This window comes from Solea senegalensis, linkage group LG3 (genome assembly GCF_019176455.1).
Source record: "Solea senegalensis isolate Sse05_10M linkage group LG3, IFAPA_SoseM_1, whole genome shotgun sequence".
Lineage (NCBI taxonomy): Eukaryota > Metazoa > Chordata > Actinopteri > Pleuronectiformes > Soleidae > Solea > Solea senegalensis.
Genome location: NC_058023.1, coordinates 33,001,838 through 33,024,960, shown reverse-complemented (window position 1 = coordinate 33,024,960; position 23,123 = coordinate 33,001,838). Strand labels below are relative to the sequence as shown.

The window sequence follows — 23,123 nt, the reverse complement described above, 5'->3', positions numbered from 1 at the left end:
TACGGTACAGTCAGGGTGGAGCTAGACCGGCTCTACCCATGACAGGTGACAAACTGGGCAGGACAAAAAGCTGCTGGAGGTCCTCCATTGTTGTTCATTGCGACGTCACGCTTCACAGCCATCGGGCACAGACCACACCTCACCTACGAAGCAAAGGTACTGTTCTCAATTGAACGTAAGCCTGACCCAGGAGTTTACTGAGCCGTACCATGATGGCAACACGGCATAAGACCGACACAGAGAGAAGTCAGGTTCTCCTGCTGTGTTTCCATCATGGTACGGTTCGGTTCGGAACGGTTAAGCCCTGGGTCAGACTTGCATTTCAGCTGAGAAGAAAACCTACTTGGTAAAGGCTTGGCTTTGCCTATCCCAACCATATCGTACTGCACTGTGGACGTTGAGGAGAAAGACATCCGTCCACCCTGATTAATGTGCCAAAGAATGGACCAGTTGGGGCTGGTTATTTTGGTCCAATTCCCAATGAAGACGCACGTACAGAACCAAACCGATCTGACACAGCTTCTTCTGTCGTTGTTTCACCGGCAAGATCCACTGTTGCCTCCAGAAGTTCCTCCACAGGTTCCACCCATGGGTACGTTTGTGATTGTCTGGCGTCTCCTCTCGAACGTAACGGAGACTTTTTTCCCGCTCCCCGGAGTTTTAATGATGTTTCACTTTTAACTTTGCATTTTCAGCGACACTTGTGCCAGAGCAACAGAATCAACAGTGGCTTATTTATTCTGAGCAGTGCTTTCATATTATGGTCTGTAATGAAGACTGTGGCCTCCAGCAGCAGCAGCAGCAGCAGCAGCTCACTGTAGCTGAGGCTGTTTATTTTCATCTCGACGCAGTTTTTTTTCCTTTTAACATTCACAGTGTCTCCTCTGTTCTTCTTCTGTCTGCTGAATATGGAGCGGCTCTTATCTGAACGAGGGAGATATAATTGCTTGTACGAGAGGAGCTCGACAGCAGAGAGGAAGAACAGAAACAGACGTCAGAGCGTGAATGAAAGTGAAAACACCCGTCTTTGTTTGTGTGGACGGAGACAGATTCTCAGGCTCTGTCCTGAAACATGAAAAAAACGATCTCGCCGAAAACATCTGAACAAACGATGCCTCACTCTGAGAGTGAATGAATGAATGAGTGAGGGCTTAATTTCACACACGTGAAGCAAATACAATTTTTAAAGAGGAGTCCAAAAAGGAGTAGGAACATAGGTGGCGCTAAGGAGGGGCTTGCTAGTGCTTCAGCTCCCCCTAGAAGCAGCTTAGCAACCTCATTGCTACCCCCCAAATGTTTCCCTCTATACTTATGGCTAATAAGAGTTTCAAATGATCGTGTTCTTGTGCGAAATATGTAAAATTTTAATAAATGACTCTTTTAAGAACAAGCCACAATGTCTGAAGTTCACGACGACCGTTAAAGTTGAACGGCAGTGTTTACGTTCGTCGAGAAGAGACTGAGGAGACGAGAGGAACTGCGGCACAGAACTGTGAATCGCGACAAATAACCACGACAAAAAATCATGACAAAGAATGGCGTAAAAGAATCGCGACAAATAACCAAAAAATCGCGACAAAGAATACACGATCATGACAAAGAATCGCTACAAATAACCCGCGACAAAAATCATGACAAAGAATCGCTACAAAAATAAGACAAAAATGACAAAGAATAAAAGAATGCGACAAAGAATCGCTACAAATAACCACGACAAAAATCATGACAAAGAATGGCGTAAAAGAATCGCGACAAATAACCACGTCAAAAAATCATGACAAAGAATCGCGTCAAAGAATCGCTACAAATAACCACGACAAAAAATCATGACAAAGAATCGCGTCAAAGAATCACGTAAAAGAATTGCGACAAATAACCACGACAAAAAATCATGACAAAGAATCGCGACAACAGAAAATAACAGAACAGAAAATACATTATGATAAATATTTTGAGCAAAAAAGTGAGTAAATAACGTGTGAGACATGAAATCAAACATGACTGTTCCACAGCTTCAGTCCACAGACAGAAATACAAATGTTTTGTCCTTTGACAGGATGAAGAATACATGAGAACAGTACAAGGAGAGAAATGACAGACCATAAATCAAATGCTTCTCACTGTTTTTACTGCAGGTTTCTCTATAAACTAATGTTATTTCTGACACACACACACATTAAAATGGAAATGAGTGTAAAGTTGTTATGGTGAAAAATCCCATAGAGAAAATCAGTGATTTTAGCTCACGGGGACACAGGAGCTGCTGATCCAGTGCTGCCTCGTGTGGTCACTTTGTGTCACTGAAGTTAATCTGAACACTGAAGTGACAAAATAAGACGTTTGAACTCAGTGATGGAGGCAGCAGTGGATCAACAACTCCTGTGAGCTGTGACGTTAAAATCACTGATTATAGACAAGGATTTGGTCTGAACTTAAACATATTCATTTGTTCATCGCAGAAGATGAATGTTTGGACGTCCCTCTCTCTCTCACACACACACACAGACGGCACCATTAGCAGTGACAGGCTGCTCTTTGTGTGTCATGTTGGTGAAATTACAGAGCGATTATTGGCTCACTTTCCTCATCACCACTGACTCAGAGCTCATTTCAAACCATTAAAGGGCAAACGTCACTTTAAACACTGTCATTTATCACAGTTTACACACAAATCTGTAAACACAGTGTCACATCAGCATCAGAGGCTCCTGAACGCAACATCAGCATCAGAGGCTCCTGAACGCAACACCAACAGCTCCTGAACACAACATCAACATCAGAGGCTCCTGAACGCAACATCAGCATCAGAGGCTCCTGAACGCAACATCAACAGCTCCTGAACACAACATCAGCATCGAGGCTCCTGAACGCAACATCAACATCAGAGGCTCCTGAACGCAACACCAACAGCTCCAGAACGCTACATGAACATCAGCGGCTCCTGAATGCAACATCAGCGGCTCCTGAACGCTACATGAACATCAGCGGCTCCTAAACGCAACATGAACATCACCAGCACCTGAACGCAACATGAACATCAACACCTGAATGCAACATGAACATCAACACCTGAATGCAACATGACCATCACCAGCACCTGAACGCAACATGAACATCAACACCTGAATGCAACATGAACATCACCAGCACCTGAACGCATCACTGTTATCAGCACAGTTGAAGAAAAACTCTCATGTTTCTGTTAAATATGACATTTATTTAACTTTCAAAGATATTTTAAAACTCTTACAGGTTTTTTTTTTAGCTCACTCCTCGAAAAGTATTTTTCCTAAAGCTGTTACACATGAACACATGAACACATGCATCTGAAACAGTTGAATAAAATCCTCTGTTTCCAAAGATTTAAAACAAACAAAGTCTCCAGCAACACAAGTGAACACTAATTAATAAACAGCGTGATTAAGAAGCGCTGTAAACAAAGGTCACCGCCGCGTCGCCACCTACTGCTCCACGTCTAAAAATAACACTTCCAGCAGAGCGAGCAGCTAATGAGCCTCAATCCGCTGCTGGATTCTATTAAAGGTGCGTTATCGTTATTATGACTCTTCTCTCAGTGTAAAGGTCCTTTAATGTTTCCCCAGCTTTTATCGCTGCGGGGGGAATCCAGGCCTGTGATTGGCCAAGACTGGCAGGCGGCCAATCAGCCGGCCCCGGGGCGATCTGATAGCTGCTGTCCTCTGAGTGTCCTCCACACACACACACACACACACACACACACACACACACACGACTCTGCACTGATTTCACCAGACGAGACAAAGTCTCATCACTAACTTTGCCCTGCTCTCTGTCGCCCTCTGTGTCTATCAGTGAAACTGCATCAACAACACCCGAATGCCAACAACGTCGAACGCAACACCCACGCGCAAATCATGGATCACCTGAACACAACATCATAGACACTTAAACGACATGGACACCTGAACACAACATCATAGACACCCAAGCATAACGGACACCTGAACACAACATCATAGACACTTAAGCGCCACGGACACCTGAACACAACATCATAGCCATGTCACGACACCTGAACACAACATCATGACACCCAAACACGGACACCTGAACACAACATCGCCAGACACCAACACGGACACCTGAACACAACATCATAGACACCCAAACGCACGGACACTGAACACAACATCATAGACACCCAAACGCAAGACACCTGAACGCAACATCATCGACACACCGAACACAACATCATAGACACCCAACGCATAACACGGACACCTGAACACAACATCATAGAAACGCCAAACCGCTGACACCTGAACACAACATCGAAACCCAGCGCCTGACACCTGAACACAACATCATAGACACTCAAAGACACCTGAACACAACATCATAGACACCCAAACGCCCACGGACACCTGAACACACATCATAGACACTTAACACAACATCATCGACACCCAAACGCAACACGGACACCTGAACACAACATCATAGACACCCAAACGCAACACGGACACCTGAAGAGTGAAACATTTTTCTTCAAACCTGGAGAAACAGAACAAATGTCGTTTATTCCTTCATCTTTAGGATGATGTTTTAAATAAAGTGTCAGAGATTTTCTCTGTGTGTGTTTTTCACATTGAGGTGAGACCGAGACACTCTCACAGGACAAAGACGTCTCAGCTCGCTAACAAAGGACTGAAGGAGCATAAAGAGTAAAGAAGACGAGACGTCCAACATGAAGCACACTTCACGTTCACGACGCTCGACAGAAGGAACAGATCGCTGTGAGAGAGCAGATCAAAGGCAACGCCAGGAAACCAGGTCCAGTGATGAAGGCCGAGTGCAGCGTTTGAGTGCTCAGAGGTGAACGCCCCCCAGCTGCTGAACAAACAGGAGGACAAAACACAGGTCAGAGGTCCCTGAGGACAGCTGTCTGCGAGGTCTTTATCTCACTGTGAGAGCACTCACTCTCCCGCACCAAACCCCATAGAGAACATCAGTGATTTCAGGTGCTGTTGATCCACTGCTGCCTCCATCACTAAGTTCAAATGTCTTATTTTATCACGTCAGCATTTGAAATCCCACATTTGGGTTAAATGTAGTGACACAAAGTGACCACACGAGGCAGCAGTAGACCAGATCTGTTTCACATTCAAAGAAGAAAAAGGTATTTGTTGTTTGCTTTTGGACTTTTTTTCTAATCCCTGAAGGTAAAAATGTTGCTTCTCACTCGTGGAACTTTCTCTGGCCTTGGATTTTCTATCTTTATTTGTAATTTTCTTTCCATGTTTTACTTCACACAACCTTGATAAATTCAATCATATCTGAAGGTCGTACGTTTCACGAGCCACAGGTCTCACATTTGGTTAAAACTCAATTTCAGGATCCTGGTTACAGAGCGTTTGTCCGTCCATGTTCTACGACTTCATCATGGACGGATGGATGGATGGATGGATGGAAGGATGGATGGATGGACGGGGGAATAATTCTGAAATATGACTTCTTGGTTTCCACTGACACGTCTGCAAACAGGTCCTGTGGTAACAAATGATCTACTTCAAACAGGATCGCTGCACAGAGACGGAATGAGCTAATGCTGGAGATTAATTAGCCTGGTTCATGGGATTACACACACACACGGAAAGTTAATCTCGTAATTAAACTTTTTTTTTTCAAATGTAATTTGTCTTTGTTGCGTTTAATTTCCTCTGGATCCTCGGTAACGTCGGAAAACGTCACGTTCTCATTGTTCCCTGAAACCTTTCTCATCTCCTCACGTCTTCTTCTCGGTCAATTTTAATCCACATTTAATCCCTGTAAACGGATTTGTTTCCTGTTGAAAGTGATCACGTTCAGGCTTCATCTCTGCTTTCCTGCAGGTGAAACATGGATTTTTGCCGTTTGTGACAGAAATGAAGTCAGACGCTGTTCCGCTAAAACAAAAGAGCAGTGATCAGTTGTTTGGTTGGTTGGTCAGATGTTTGGTCGATCAGGTGGTTGTTTGGTTAGTTGGTCAGGGGTTGGTTGGTTGGTCTTTTGGTTGGTCAGGTAGTTGTTTGGGTCAGGTGGTTGTTTGGTTAGTTGGTTGGTCAGATGTTTGGCTCCATCAGGTGGTTGTTTGGTTAGTTGGTCAGGGGTTGGTTGGTTTTTTGCTGGTCAGGTAGTTGCTTGGTCTTCAGGTGGTTGTTTGGTTAGTTGGTTGGTCGATCAGGTGGTTGTTTGGTTAGTTGGTTGGTCAGATGTTTGGTCGGTCAGGTGGTTGTTTGGTTAGTTGATCAGGGGTTGGTTGCTGGTCTTTTGGTTGGTCAGGTAGTTGTTTGGTCGGTCAGGTGGTTGTTTGGTTAGTTTGTTTGTCGATGTTTGGCCTATCAGGTGGTTGTTTGGTTAGTTGGTCAGTTGGTTGGTCTTTGTTGGTCTTTTGGTTGGTCAGGTAGTTGTTTGGTCGGTCAGGTGGTTGTTTGGTTAGTTGGTTGGTCAGATGTTTGGTCATCAGGTGGTTGCTTGGTTAGTTGGTCAGGTTGGTTGGTTTTTGCTGGTCAGGTAGTTGTTTGGTCGTCAGGTGGTTGTTTGGTTAGTTGGTTGGTCAGATGTTTGGTCGATCAGGTGGTTGTTTGGTTAGTTGGTTGGTCAGATGTTTGGTCGATCAGGTGGTTGTTTGGTTGGTTGGTTGGTCAGATGTTTGGTTGATCAGGTCACGCCTTAAGTTGCTCCAGGAACAAATTATTCTCAGTCCAAAAAAGGTTGGGAACTTTTTCAGTAGTACTGTATATATTGTAGTCTATATAGTACTCTATACAGTAGTATATATAGTAGTATACACAGTAGTCTATATCGTACTATATAGACTACTGTATATAGTACTATATATACACAGTAGTATACACTATATACACTCTACATAAACACAGCCATTTCAAATGATGCTATTGAACAAATCTAAGCTTCTATTTTAAAAGAACTACTTGAGTCCTAAGTGCAGTTAAAACAGAGATTACACTAAAGACGACGTTATGAGATTAAAATCAGCCGCTATAAAGGTTCAGGTTGGACTGTGAGTAAACTGCTGCTCCATTATGAGATTAAATGTGATTTAATCCCCTTGTGATGTTAATCCTGCTTTGTTCTCGCTGCCTCCAGGCCAATGATCGGAGTCATTACCGTGTGTGTGTGTGTTTGTGTGTGTGTGTGTGTGTGTGCGAGGCCTCAGGCTGATCCACTTCTGTCCGTACGAACATTAACGTGAACGCGTTAACTCGCTTTACGACCACAGACGAGCCCCGAGACACAGGAAACACCACACACGTTATTATCAGTTGAAGTGTTTTTTTCCTGAAGGTGAATAAAAAAAATAAATAATAATAATAATAATAATAAACCAAACCTTTTGTCTCTAGCAGTCTGTAAAAAGTGATGGAATCCAAACGAATAAAAGCAGAATATAAAACAACAGACGGCAAAATAAAAGTGAGCCAACGTTAAAACAGAAGGAAAAACAATCAGATTACAACGTTTTATGTCCACAATACAATAAAGTCAATTCTGTCACTATGAAACTGTCCTGCAGGGGGCAGCGGGCGTCAAACACCAGTGACCAGTGAGTAACTCAATCATTTCTTTCTTTGTTTGATTACAGGACTGTGTTAATAGTTGGTTGTTCCTCTGTTTGATTATGGTTGGTTGGGCGGCCTTTTTTTGTTGTTGTTTAGGTAGTAGTTGATTGTCTCCATGGTTGGATTGTTCGGTCGGAAGCTTGGTTGGTCAGTTTGTTAGTTGGTCAGTTGGTCGGTCGTTTGGTCAGTTGGTCAGTTGGTTAGTTGGTTAGTTGGTCAGTTGATTGGTCAGTCAGTCGGTTTAGTCAGTTGTTTGGTCAGTTAGCCGGGTTGGTCAGTTATTTGGTCAGTCATTTGGTCAGTTGTTTGGTCCAGTCGGTTGGTCAGTTGGTCAGTCAGTTGTTTGGTCAGTCAGTCGGTTGGTCAGTTGTTTGGTGGGTCGTTGGTCAGTTGTTTGGTCAGGTCAGTCAGTTGTTAGGTCAGTCATCTGGGTTGGTCAGTTGTTTGGTCGGTCAGTCGGTTGGTCACTTGTTTGGTCAGTCAGTCGGTTGGTCAGTTGTTTGGTCGGTCAGGTGGCTGGTTGGTTACTTCACTCTTCCGTTGCTCGGTTGTTTCATCATCAAACTCCACATTAAGTGGAAACAGAGTTTTTCTGTGCGTCAGCTTCTGTTGCAGAAACTGCTGCGACTCTTTATTAATATAAAACTCTCATCGACAAAAGCTGATTCAGCGACTCAGAGTCACACAGCGAGAATTAGTCCCAGGAGGACGAGTCCACAGAGATCTGAGCAAAACACTCTGGAGTGTGTGTGTGTGTGTGTGCGCGCTGATATTAAAGCAGATTAAAGGGAAACAGAAGCAGATGGTTCCACGCTGAGATGAAGAACCGTCACATCACTGTCGTCTCGAGGTAGAAGATCAGTTATTGACGAGAATCTGAACCGACAACTTTCTGATCAAAACACTCCAACCTGTCGTCTTCACTGCTGTCGTCCTCACATCATCTCTCTCTGCTCTCTCCTGTTCCCTGAACCAGGACACATTCCGAAGGCCGCGGTACGACGCCGTCTCTGCCGCAGACGCATGTCCTAATTTGTCTGTTTTAAGATGCGGAGGACGTCGTCGTCGAGCAGAGTCTATGCGATGGGCGCCATCAGTCTGCGGTGACATTCCAGCCGCTGACACTCGGACGAGATAAAGACCGTGATGGACTTTATCTTCTGCCGAGTGAGCGGAGAGCATTTAACTGTCACGATAATCCAACCGTGTCAGGAATTAAGAGGCGTCTGAGACACAACAGAGCTTCTCAATGTCCTCGACAAGTTCAAGCAAACACACATAATCCGTCGTTCAAGAGTCTTTAGCGCTTTTCCGACGGGATTAGTTTTACGTGAGGAGGTGGAGTAACGTGATTTTACCACAGGACGTCTGTGATATTAAAGGCCAGTTCTCACGGGATAAGAAATCTCAGTAAAACTAACACAAGTGGGAGGTAAATCGGGGTAAATCCCCCGTCTGTCCCAGGAGTCCTTAACTGGGCCCAGTCACAGAGCCACCGCGAGGACCCTGAAGCAAATAAGGACCCTGACACCAACAAGGACCCTGATGCTGGGACGGCAAGGGGGGTACCTCAACCCTTGACCTGGTGGGAATTCAAACCTGCAAACCCTCTGGTTAACAAGCTGCCAGTACAACATCAAAATGTGCTCAAATGAAAGAATAAAAGCTCTAAACTCCAAAAGTCTAATTGCAACATCACTTGTTCAGCCGGAGCTTTAACAGCAGCTCCGTGTAATAAAAGATAAAACGATGGGAAAATAATTCAGCGCACGTACTGTTGCATTATTGATCGTTACAAAGTAACCAGAGGCGGGGGGAAAAAACTGTCTTGTCTTTAATTTCCTCCGGTGTAAAAGTTGAATTTGTCAGCGAGATGAAGACGTTTCTGTTGAAGATGCAGAGGAAGTTCTTGACCTTTGACCCTGCGTTAAATCCCGCGGATTAGGCGTAAACGCAGCGTCATCACACTTAGGTTTTCTGTCACGTTCTCCTCACATGAAGACCATGTCTGAGGGTTTGGGGAGAAGAGTGTGGACAGTTTGGACGTTGGACAGCAGAGACAGTCCAGATTCTACCAGAGTCCACATCCTGTAGCATAGATGTTTGGTGTTAGCAGCTACTATAGCCAGATTCTATAGCAGTGCGGCTACTTTAGCTAGATGATGTGGCATGAGTGTTTGACATTAGCTTCTTCTTTAGCCAGATTCTGTAGAAACGAGCAGAAAAGAGCTCAGACCATTACAGTAAGTACAGACCATTTACAATTGACCATAACCAGTTAATGACTAATGCTAACCTTAACCATAATGACAAAGTCCTAAACTTCAGTTCCTCAGAAATGAGGTTCTGCCTCAATATTAGGCCCCGGTTTTGGTCTCCATGAGGATTACTGGTCCTGTTAAGGTGCTAAAGAGATAACAAATACAAGAACACACACACAAACTTTTTTCCGACTTCTCGCTCTCTCTCTCTCTCTCTCTCTTTGCCGTTTCACCTCTATCATTTTGTAGAACACACCCCCTCTCTGTCTGAATATAGAACAGAAACACACACACACACTCACTGAATCCCGAGTAGAGGTTCACTGGCCCCTCACCATCTCAGTGACCCAACATCTGTTACCATGGTAACGTCTCTCCCACTCTCCTCCTCCTCCTCTATGAAATTCAAATTTCCTTCTGTCAGCTGCAGCAGAGTCACACTTTGACTGTGAGACGATTTATCAAGAGTCGGTCACTGTTTGTCGTCATGTGACCAACGTTTGTGTCTCGTCCTTTTAAGCTTCTTCTTGAAAGCACATGTGGGCTGTGAGTGTTTGAGGGAAACTGTTATTACCACGTTCGCCTCCCCGCTGTGGTTCCTCTGCTGAGGAGATGAGGAGTCGAAGATCAATGCAGTCCATGTTCTATGTCTGCGTAACAATCCATTTCCACTTAATTCAGCCAAGTCACGGTGAGCGAAACCTCCCGCCTCTGCTGTCCAACGTCCAAACTGTCCACACTTTTCTACCAAAACCCTCAGACATGATCTTCATGTGAGGAGAACGTGACAGGAACCAGGAGATGAGGAACACCAGTGTGATGAGCGCAGGATTCAACACAACTTTGGCTCTTGAAATTTAAATACTGTCATGTCTAGTCAAAATAGCCATGGCTAAAGTAGCTGCAATGCTATAGAATCTAGCTAAAGTAGTTGCTAACATCAAACAGTAACACTACAGAATCTGGCTAAAGTAGCCGTTAACATTAAACATCAATGCTACAGAATCTGGCTAAAGTAGCTGCTAAGGTCAAACACTAATGCTACAAAATCTGGCTAAAGTAGCTGCTAACATTTAACGTCAATGCTACAGAATCTGGCTAAAGTAGCCGCTAACACCAATTGTTGTAGTTTCAGATTCTATAGCATGGTGGCTACTTTAGCCAAAACCCTACAGCATCAGTGTTTGACATTAACTGCTACTTTAGCCAAACCCTATAGCATGCATCAGTGTTTGACATTAGCCACCACTTTGGCCAAACCCTATAGCATCAATGTTTGACATTAGCCACTACTTTAGCCAGATTTTATAGCATCAGTGTGTGACATTAACTGCTACTTTGGCCGAACCCCTTTAGTATCAGTGTTTGACATTAGCCGCTACTTTAGCTAGATTCTATAGCATCAGTGTTTGACAGCCAAACCCTATAGTAGCAGTTTTTGACATTAGCCAACAACGACAACAAAAACAACAACTACATTAGCCAAATTCTATAGCATCACTTTTTAACGTTAGCAGCTACTTTAGCACGTTGCTACCATGTGACTGCAGCTTCCTCTTCTTCTTCTGACCTCGTTCCACTCTGAACTCAGTGAGCGCGGTTTTATTTTTCCTCAAAAGGAGTTTAAAAGTGTGTGTGTGTGTGTTGGACGTTTCTAATATGTCTCCATTTAAGACTTAATGTCGTCTTAATGCAACAATGGCTCTGAAAATTACAAGTCTGACAAATATTAGAAAATGTGAAATTAGAGACACTCAGAGCTGAACTTTAAGAATAAAATGTTTTCTTAAGCTTTTCCAGAGGGAGAGAGAGAGAGAGAGAGAGAGCAGAGGATGAGTCATGATCTCTCTCTCTCTCTCTATGTGTGTGTAAGTGAGTGTAACTCGCCCAGTCAGCCTGTGCACTGATTAAATGTCTCTAATTGGTGCTTTTAAAGACACGGAGAAGGCAGAGTGTGAGACTGAGGCGGCTATTTCAGTGTCACTTTAAGACGAGGTGAGAGGAGTCCTTATGTAACACACACACACGCACATGCACACGCACACGCACAAACACACGCACACACGCGCGCTGTCAGAGAACATTTGCTGAACAAATGACGGAAAGTAAATGAGAAAAGTGTGAATAAAGAGAAGAAGAGGAAGACAGAAAGAAACAGATGGAAATGTTTGTTCTGTAAGTTCCACAGACGCCAGTTCACCCGAGGAAAACGCCGATCAATACCGGCATTGATCGCCGCGGTCCGAGAGAGGCTTCCTCGTGTCTCGGCGCTAATGAGGCTTCGCCGGGGATGCGGGAACACCGGTCGACCGTGAAAGTTTGTCCGGGCTCCAAACGTCGGAGAATCAGCAAACTTTCCCACAGGACTTTAACAGGCGTCGAAAAAACACTCAGAATCAGTAGATTTGTGTGAATTTCTATTATTATTTCTATAATCTTGAAGTGCCACCAGGGGGAGTTTAAGAATTTAACTCAGAAATGTCGTAACAATTCATTTCTGTTTCCGAACTATTCCGAAATCTATAGCTTTACGTATTCATTTGAGCGGAAATATTATGTCACAATTTCACCCAGAATTCATTTTTAAGTACAGTTCTTACAAATTTTGCAATGATATGGTTGCAATAACCCTCCAGGACAGCAGGTGGCAGCAATCTGTGCTTGCAATGTAAAAAATGTGCGAATAATCATACGACTGTTGGAGAGGGCGATGACGTCGTGAATCGTAGCATAAAAACGCGCGTCCGTGTCAATGGCAATTTTAAAAATAAACACTCTGTGATGTGTTTTTTATTAAGATTTTAAAGTAAAAATCTGACAAATTTCATTGTCGCAATGACCCTCCAGGCCAGCAGGTGGCAGCAGTCACTGTTGGAGAAAAGGCGGTGGCGATGACGTCGTGAATCGCAGGATAGAAACGCGTCCGCGTTACATTGACGTTTTCTCCAGCAACACGGTTTTCGTGCCACTAAGAAAGCGCCGTCTCCATGGCGACGACGCCCCCCGCAGGTCAGAGCGGGAACAGTCATTCCATCTCGTCCGCTCACAGCTGACCTTGCTGTGTTTTGTCGCGGCGGCAGTTCGGAGCTCGCCGTGAACCCGGAGAGAAATCAATTCACCCAGGAATCGGAGTCGTCTCCACGGCAACCGTCGTCCTCCAGGAAATGAATCCTTTAAAAAAGTCTCTCCTCTGTGTCTGTGTCTCAGAGCTGGAAATAAACTCCTCACCTCTGGCTCATTTCCCAAACGGCGTCCTGAGGAGACCCCAGCGTCCGTCCCCGTCCTCTGAACCACGCACTCGTCCCGACGTTACCTCCGTCCTCCGGGGTCGCGGTGGCGAAATTGCTGCTAAAAGAGTGCGGGAGCAGATAACGCAGATAAAGATCTCCATTTGTTTCCCGACCGCTTTGAGCCGGCGGCGCGGAAACGCTCGGGTCTGAATCTGAGAGACAAGTCATTTATAGAAAAAAAAAAAGTCCATTAAGTCTCCGTCTTAACAAGACGTCTCGTCTCTGACTATAAATTTGGACTTTTCTTTAAAACCAGACGATTGTGGAGCTAATGGCTCGAGATAATTCCGTCTGTTTCCAGTTAAAAAAGCGCCGGTGATTGGAAAACGGTCGGTAACGGGCACTTTAAAGGATTAATACGTTGAATGGGCTCAGATTGTGCCTTTTGTGTCGTCTCCGGATGAAAAGTGAACAGATCGTCGTTGATGCTGTTGTTGTTCACCGCAAACCGGCGACCGTTACAAATCAATGGTAAGAAATAAATGGAGGAGAACGGGAGTCACCTCCGTTTAGGCTCGGGTTCGTCGCTGCGTCAGAACCTGAGATTAAAACCATGTTTGAACCTGAGCCTTATCTTAAGAATCTGCTCTATTTCACTGTGAGACGTTTGTAAACCGCTCACTCTCCCACACCAAAGTCCATAGAGAAGCAGCAGTAGACCAGCAGCTCCTGTGTCGCCACGAGCTAAAATGACTGATTTTCTCACTGAGGTTTGGTGTGGGAGTGGTTTAAAAACCTCAGTTTCCTGACTAACAGTGAGTTAAAGACGTGAAACATGTTCTTAAAGGCATCGTAGACTTAAACTGATTTAAACAGTGACTAACAGCTGACTCCTCTCTTCTGCTTTGTTGGTTAAATTCTACTAAAGCAAATGAGTATAAAGCGTCTCATATATAATTATAAAATTGCCGTATCTAAGTTATTAAGAGAAGAAAGAGGTTTTTATGAAGTGAGTGAATTTAACTGATCTGTTCTGTGCTTTTTTATTTCCCAGGGTTGCACCTGCGTCCTCCTCCTCTGTCACGGCCTCATTTCATTCTTACACATAATGAAATATTCAAATGTTGAATATTTCATTATGCAGAAAAAACTCACTGTTTGTTTCCCCGCTTCATTTATTTGATTTTTTTTTATTCCACTTTACACGACAAATTGAGTTGAGGAGTTTTAAAGGCAAGTTCGGGCGCAGCGGCCGAGCGGAAGACGCGTCGCTTCTGACGCTCGGCGAGGAAGCAGCCGTCAGACAGCTGAGCGGCCTGCAGCGTGTGCGTGTGTGTGTGTGTGTGTGTGTGTGTGTGTGCGCTTCACTTTGGTCCATCTGTTGTTACGTGTCACCCGGAGGCGACGGCGTGACAGAGGAGACGAGAGACAAAGAGAGAGAAAAAAGAAAAGATTTGAAGATGCACAAGTCGTGTGTGTGTGTGTGTGTGTGTGTGTGTTGGACCTCAGGCGGTGCGGTCTGTGTGTCTCTGTGGATCCAGATGGAGCCAGAACTGAACAGAACACATTAGTCCACTTGGCGTCTTCACTCTCACACACACACACACACACACACACACACACACACACACACACACTGATCCTCCTGACAGTCAGATCACCTGAGCTCTCTCTCTCTCTCTCTCTCTCTCTCTCTCTCCCTCTCTCTCTCATCCACACAGAAAGTGAAGCAGCTGAAGTTTGTAAAGCACTCACTCTCCCACACCAAAGCCCACAGAGAAAACCAGTGATTTTAACATCACACACACACACACACACACACACACACACACACAGGAGTTGTTGATCCACTGCTGCCTCCATCACTAAGTTCAAATGTCTTATTTTGTCAAATTCGGCATTTGAAAATCTTTCGTTCAGATTAACCTCAGTGACACAAAGTGACCACACGAGGCAGCAGCAGACCAGCAGCTCCTGTGTCGCCCGTGAGCTAAAATCACTGGTTTTCTCTATGGGCTTTGGTGTGGGAGAGTGAGTGCTTTACAAACTTCAGTTTCCTGTTGGAAAAGTCTGTCTCACAGTGAGACAAAGACATGAGGACGCTCAGTTCCTCTTGTTCTTCGTCGTTATGATTCCACTCGTCTGTAAAGAACAGTTTTTCCACTCTGTCTCTTTAAATCTGAATCACAGCTCATCATTTCTGTCTCTCTCTGGGGAACCTGAAGCCCTGCATGACAACAGATGGAGCCCCGAGGCCCTGGGACCGACACACACACACACACACACGCACACACACACACACACACACACACACACGGTGAGACAATGTCAACATCAGCATGAATTCAAACACACACTCCGAGTGTCCCTCTGGGATGTGGACGGACGCATGAACACACACACACACACACACACACACACAGGTTTGTGCAGCTGTCCTTGTGAGGACACACACTCCTGGAGGTCACATGACCTTAAAGTCTGGTCAGGAAAAGTAAAAGTCCAACAGTGTGGGGACAAAACAGTTGGACTTGGTTTCAAAATAAGAGCGTTTGTTTTGATGAAGTTGTTTGACGTCATAAACACTGACTTTGTCAGGACCAGTAGACCAAAACCTGGTCCTAATGAGGCAGAACCTCATTTCTGAGGAAGTGGTTCATATTTCTTGCATCATATTTATTTTTGTAAAGCTGTTAATGTTAAATTGTCTTTCTGGTTTTTCTTCATTTCTAATCTTTGGAGAATTTCACGTATGTTTGTAAACTGGACTCCACGACAATGAGTCCATCAGGATCCTGATCTCCTGTTGGACAGCAGCTCTTATATGTGGACAGGTTTGAGACGTGGACGTGGAGTCAAAGAACCTCAGAGGACAACATGTTACGCAGCAGAACGTCGGGATGAAAGATCACAAGTTCTTTGGTTTGTTTCGATCGTTTTGTCTCATGGTTTCAGAAAATGTGGCGAAGGAACTTCATGAGATCTTCTGTCGTTTGGTGGACACATGAAGAACCTTCTTCTGTCTCCTTCTGTCTTCTTCTGTCTGCTATATTCTTCTGTCTTGTTATGTCTTCTGTGTTTTTCAATCTTCTTTGATCTTCATCACCCTCGACCTGGATCAAGGACTCTGGACTCTCCACACCACATTCCTGATCAAGAACACAGCTCTGGTCTCTTTCTTCTCTTTATGTCTGAATCTAATTTGACATTTAAAGACGGATTGTGAGACACATCTGTTGTGTCCACTCAGGTCTTTAGGTTTCACTTTCAGACTGCGGTGAACTTTGCGGACACCTGACCACAAACACGGACTCTCAGTTATTTTTAAATTCACTTTAAAGGTCTCACTTACTCGATAATATTGATTTCAGTCTGGGCCTCGAGGCTTTGGACCAAACCAGACCTGAGGGAACGAAACCACCTCAGACTCTTTCATCCTTCACGCCTCAGGTTTTAGAATCTTTACAGGGAAATATTATCAATTCATTATTGATTTTAATCAGAGTTTATAACGGTCTAATCCATACAGTGACGTCCCGAGCAGAGAGAGAGAAAACTGAGTCCAACGTTTGCATCACAATCTGTTCAGAGAGCAAAGCTCTAATCCCAGAGAAACTCAATCATCTCCGATGCAGATTCTCTGGCTCTGATCCAGGTTCCGTTTCCACGTTTGGCTCAGGGTTTTTTTTCTTGTTCTCTTGTTTGTGTGGAAAAGCAGCTTCTGGGTTGTTTTGGACTGAGACTCGGCTCCAGTTAGCAGCACACGGCCGAGAGCTGGAACCTGGAGCTGGAACCTGGAGCCGAACCAAGCGGCTCAGGTGGATTGTGTGGCGCCAGTCCAGCGGCCAGGTGTGCATCGGTGTTTGCGCGGTTGAGAAAAGGCTCGTTGTGCATGAGGATGTAATTATGTGGAACTTTTATATTTTTATATTTAAAGAAACCTTTCGAGGACCAGGTTTCTCCATGTGAATTATCGGCCTTGACACAAAATAAAAACAATTTGCAGCAGAAAATGTATAATGTAAAATAATGAGCGCTTCTATATGTTCACCAACAGACTGACTGCCAAATAATGAGCTCTTCTATACGTTCACCAACAGACTGACTGCCAAATAATGAGCTCTTCTATACGTCCACCAACAGACTGACTGCCTGAGGCCAGGGCCAAATAATGAGCTCTTCTATTCGTTCACAAACAGACTGACTGCCAAATAATGAGCTCTACTATCGTCCACCAACAGACTGACTGCCAAATAATGAGCTCTTCTATCGTTCACCAACAGACTGATTGCCAAATAATGAGCTCTTCTATCGTCCACCAACAGACTGACTGCCAAATAATGAGCTCTTCTATCGTCCACCAACAGACTGACTGCCAAATAATAGCTCTTCTCTCGTCCACAAACAGACTGACTGCCAAATAATGAGCTCTTCTCGTCCACCAACAGACTGACTGCCAAATAATGAGCTCTTCTATACGTCCACCAACAGACTGACTGCCGATCTTCTGTCTTCTTCGATGTCCGTTTATATTCTGAAATCAAGTTAAATCATGCAAGTTTCTGTGAGATCTCAAATCCCTGGACTCTCCTCACTGAAACACGAACAGCGTATGGTCCTGCGTCTGTGCTGTCTCAGGATTTAAATGTTGAAAACCGAAATCTGAAGTAAGAAGTCAGTGAAGGGAGAGTCCAGAGTCCAGATGTGCTGACACCACAACAGAGCAAAGACCATGTTTGACGTATGGAAGCTTTCTGCCTCCGGTTTTCCGTGACCCTGCACCAGAGTTGGGTCGAACACTTGGAGCCAGAGACAAAAAGTTCACCTGCAGTGGAAGAATCTGCTGTTGTGGACATTTCTGAACTCTCAGGACGAGAGTTTTTTAAGTATGTAGAAGTCACGTTTGAGCAGCATCACGGTCAGCAGACAAACTCAGATTTTATACATGAACACACGAGGGGCTGGCTTAGCGCCGCTTCCTCTCAGACAAAAACACAAGTTTGCTTCTCTAACGTCTCTAACGCGGAGACACAAGGTTTTCTACCCGACATCTTCACGTCATCCCGGTGTGGACGGCGGGACGTGCTCGCACTCGCTGATGCAGGTGATATCGACACAAAGGTCGCGGAGGAGGGGGGACGTAAAGGTCGCGGCTGATCCGAGCGCACGGAAAACAAACAGGAAGCGGTGGCTGAGGGTGAATCTGTGCTGTGATGGATGAGTGTGGACAGAGAGGAGGCGTCCGACGGCGGCGGCGTGATCACATTAACGCCACTGACGAGGCTAATCGACTGTGGCAGAGACGGAGAGCAAAACACAAACACTGACGGAAATCTGATTCATCTGACACGACTCGTTAACCTGAGCACTGAAGACGGAGAACCTCCGCTGTCCTCCACTGTCCTCTCCAGGGGACGACGGGACGAGACCAACTGTCCAGTGTTGTGTTCACTGACACTGAGCAGAAGACGCTGAGACTGACTGTCGTTTACAGTACAGGCAATTATTCATCCATCCATCCGACCGTCTGTCTGTTCAGTCTATTCATCACCCATCCATCTGTTCACCTGTCGTCCATCCGTCATTCATTCATCCATCTCTCTGTCCATCCACCCACCCATTTATCATCCATCCATACATCCTCCATTTGCGCCTCTATTTTCAATCGAATTGAACACATTCATTTGTTCATCGGTCTGTCCATCCACCCATCCATTTTTCAGTAGTTCCTCATTCATTCATCCATCACCCACTTTACCATCCTTCCATTTGTCAGTCACCCATCCACCCTTTCATCTTTCTATCCATCCATTCGTCCACCTGTCCTTTCACCCATTCATATATTCATCCATCCATCATCCATACAAACATCCTCTCATTTGCCATCTACCCATTAAATGTCATCCATCATTAATTCATTCATCAATCATCCACTTATCCATCTATCATCCTTTCACTCAGTCATCTGGCTTTCTATCCTTCCAACCGTTTGTCTATTTATCATCCATCATTTATTACAATTCATCCATTCATTTACCATTCATCCATTCATTCACTCATTTATCATCTATCGAACCATTTGTCTCTCTATCAATCATCCATCCATCATTCATTAATCCATCCATCATCCATTGCTGAATGAATCATTCTTTGTACCTGCATTTATGTGAACAGGTGAATTCAGATGAAAGCTTGAGGGTGGAGGTTTGATGTCTCACTCTCAGTGAGTCAATGAATGAGTGAATGAGTGAGTGAGTGTCCACGTCTCTGTACAAAGTTAAATAAGCTCAAACCCTCAGACGCTGTCGTGTTTCATGTGTGAACACAAAAGACTGTGATGGACTGAGGTTCAAATCCCAGACCTAATCACACTCCGCAGCTCCCCCGCGGATGCTCAGAGACGAGGAGGAGGACTGCTAGCCGCTTTAGCACTTTAACTTTGACCAACGCTGACAGGAAATCAAACACCTGACCCTGAACACACCACAGAGGAGGACGACAACGTCCCCGAGGACAAGAAGAAGTGGACGGCGAAGGCGACGTGGACTCACCGAGCTTCGGCAGCGAGTACTGGACTTTGAAGTAGTCCTGGTAAAATCCCAGAAGCCTCTTGGTGATGTGGAGAGCGTAGTCGCCCGCGCCGCTGGAAATGGCGTCCGGCCGAGCGTAGAGACGGATCTGAGGACGGAGACAAAATCAAACAACATTAACATAAATAAATAAACCTTTACATTTCAGTTTAAAGGGGTATTTCAGGGTTTTTTGAAGAGTGATGCACTTTTAACTCTCCCACACCAAAGCCCATAGAGAAAATCAGTGATTTTAACGTCACAGCTCACAGGAGTCGTTGATCCACTGCTGCCTCCATCACTAAGTTCTAATGTCTTATTTTGTCACTTCGGCTTTAGAAATCCTACATTTTAATTTACTTTAGTGACACAGATTGACCACACGAGGCAGCGGTAGAGCAGCAGCTGCTGTGTCCCCGCGAGCTAAAATCACTGATTTTCTCTGTGGGGTTTGGTGTGGGAGTTTTTGTATCTGGTGAGAATCTTTATCTCTTTTCTCCGAGTGTCTGAGTGATGGATGAAGAAGTTAATGACCGCCATCCACCAACACTAATTACACACCGCCTGTCAAATGACGGACAGGCGTAACCATGGCGACGGGAGTAAGTGATGTCACCGATCGATTGCAATCGGACTGTGACTGGGAAAAGAGTCAAACCAGCGTCAACGGACATGACTGGTCCCCCTGCTGGTCACTGCAGGTTATTACAACACACTTTTACACACTTGTACAGTGTGTGGATAAAAATCCAGTTACGAGACGCGGTTAAATGAGTCGTCGTCTCATGAATTCCCAGGGAATTTACTCGGTGAAAATTAAAGTGCGGTTACTTTTCATTGCTCTCGAGACGTTTAATAATAAACCTGCGCCGCTTCCTTCTTCTTCTTCTTCTTTTAATGTGACGCCGCTCGAGCGGTGCCTGATTTACCGTGTGTTTTGTTTTCCTGCACAGACTCAAGCCGGCGTGTTTTACAGCACCGAGAAAACACACTTTTATGAGGAGGAGTTTGCAGGGGTGACATTACCTGTGTGTGTGTGTGTGTGTGTCCTCTGTCTTTATGTGGACAATTATATGAGCTGCTGTGTGTTTTATCTGTGTGTGTGTGTGTGTGTGTGTTGATGCCATCACGATATTGATCCCACGTTAGAGGAAATTCAATAAAAGTGAAGGGCTCATCCAGGATTTGAACCCGTACCCTCCGCCTCAGACGAGGCGCCGCAGTGTCTCATGGGCAATAAAGTCGCCCGTTACTGATCACAGCGGACGTTTTACAAGAAGAGACGAGTCGGCTGCTGAAGCCTCGCTGCGTCGACGAGGAAAACAAAGTCGTTTCACACACGTTTGACGTCGTAAAAAGACAAACACGTGAAATTCACAAACAAAAAAAAATCGTAAAATATCACAGGAATCCCTTATTGTCAGTGCTTTTTATCGCAAAATATGGTAACATCGTATATTGTACCATCCGATAGTGTTCCGATATATGTGGAAGTGTTACACAAAACATGACTTCCAGTGTTTTGGGGGCGGGGCTTACAACAGTTATTGTGACGGATATTCAGCTCTCACATGCACTAATATCGCATATTGTACCGTCCCACGATATATGTGTTCACAGATCATGTGTTCACATTACATTACATTACATGTCATTTAGCAGACGCTTTTATCCAAAGCGACTTACAATGGAATCAAGTACAATTAGCCGGGGTGGAATCGAACTTGCGACCATGATGTCTTTGGTACACAAGGTAGGGTCTTAACCACTGAGCCACTCCACCGGAGTGGAGGTTTTATTGAAACTGTATCTGCTCTGAATGAAGCTGCTGAACTGAGCGTCGTCGTCTCCTGAGAATTCAACAACATCCAGTCCATGTTCTCCCAGGAGAGAGAGAAATACTGCTGCTGCTGCTGCTGCTGCTGCTGCTGCCGCCAATTCAAGCATCTGTTCATATTCTACATCATATTTACATTTAACAACAACAGCAGCTCTAATGTTTCTATTTTCAAACTCACACAAATCTACGATTCTACAGAAACAGCAAAAACATGACGACTCTGCACTGTGTGTGTTGACAATTACGCAGGACAATAATGAAAACTCAGCTCTAAAATGTAAAGAAATGTTAATCGAAAAAGGGGGCGAGGCCACGGCAAGCATCGGAAGTTTTTAGTGAATTTCAAACTGCAGCCTGCTATCGCTAACAAATGTGGGATGGTATCAATTAATTACTAAATAATTGCGTTAATCTGATTTAAATTCGTAAAATATCGCCACGAAACAGGAAGTGCCCTATGACTTCGGCATACATTGAGTTCCACCGAATTTCCCGAAACTTGATTGGAAGATGTCACCGACTTATACAAACAAAGAAGTCGATCGGAAGCAACGCCTCAACTCAACAGGAAGTCGGCCATCGCTAAACTAGCTAGATTGTTTATCGTAGACACATCAACAGAAAACAAGCGTGTAAGTTGGTGCTAATCACATCAAAGGCAAAACTTTATCGAAAGGAAATCGAAACAAGTGCCCTGTGACTGTGATCGCCACAAAACTTCACACGTGACACAAGAGACCGTCCACGGACATAGACTTGACCCAGCAGGAAGTCGGCCATTCTGAATTTAGCCGCCATGAAACAGGAAGTGCCCTCTTACTTGGCCAAATCGAATCGCTGCCCTCCCCGACTTGTGTGGGGGACGCGAGGAGGCCGTCATGACTGCGTACAGTCCTAGTTATTGTTATTATTATTATTATTATTATTGAGAGGGTTAACATACGATAGTGAAGGAGTGAGGTCAGAGAAGCCCAAGCTCATTTTTCTCTGCAGGAAACAGAGTCGTATGTTTTTTGACAGAGGTGAAATCGTCCTCGTGGCGTCTCTGCTCCGTCTCACTCTCTCTTTTGTCTCATTGACATTGACGAAGAGACCGTCGTCTCGTTCCATCACGGCCTGTGAACCACGGCGGCGGCGCCGACACACATCTGTCCATTCACATCGTCACCTGTGCTGACGCCGCCGCCGCTGTCGTGGTTCGCGGGCGTTTGTTCTGGAGCAGAGGCGGCGGAGACTCGTCCGTCTCACGGCCAAGGACCCAGGACGGACAGTCGGCCGGGAGGAGAGTGTGTGTGTGTGTGTGTGTGTGTGTGTTATCGTGCTCTCCCTGTGCTCTTATCAGTTGCTAAACCATCCATCAAATTACCGTGGCAACCGAGTGTCCGTCACCCCATCCATCATCCAAGGGCGACAGACGGAGCGACAGAATGTGGCGAGAGATGTCACGGACGAGTGGAGAGATAACAAGGAGAGGAGAAGGAAGCAAGGAGGGAGGAGAGAGGAGTAGGAAGCAAGAGAGGAGAGGAATCTAAACAAGAAGAAAAACAAACGTATTTTTCCCTTTCTTTCCCAGTTTCTGAAACTTTCTCTGAAGAGAATTAAAGGACGTCGTCGGCGTAAAG

At 45.0% G+C, this 23,123-nt stretch overlaps 1 protein-coding gene across 1 annotated transcript in view; it reads right to left on the bottom strand.

Moving 5' to 3' along the window:
• Window positions 1–23,123, bottom strand: part of LOC122766794 (thyrotropin-releasing hormone-degrading ectoenzyme-like) — a 94,374-nt gene that overhangs the window by 51,128 nt on the left and 20,123 nt on the right. Inside the window, exon 4 of the mRNA XM_044021961.1 lies at window positions 19,644–19,770. Within this exon, the coding sequence (XP_043877896.1) occupies window positions 19,644–19,770 (127 nt within the window). The remainder of the gene's footprint in view (window positions 1–19,643; window positions 19,771–23,123) is intronic.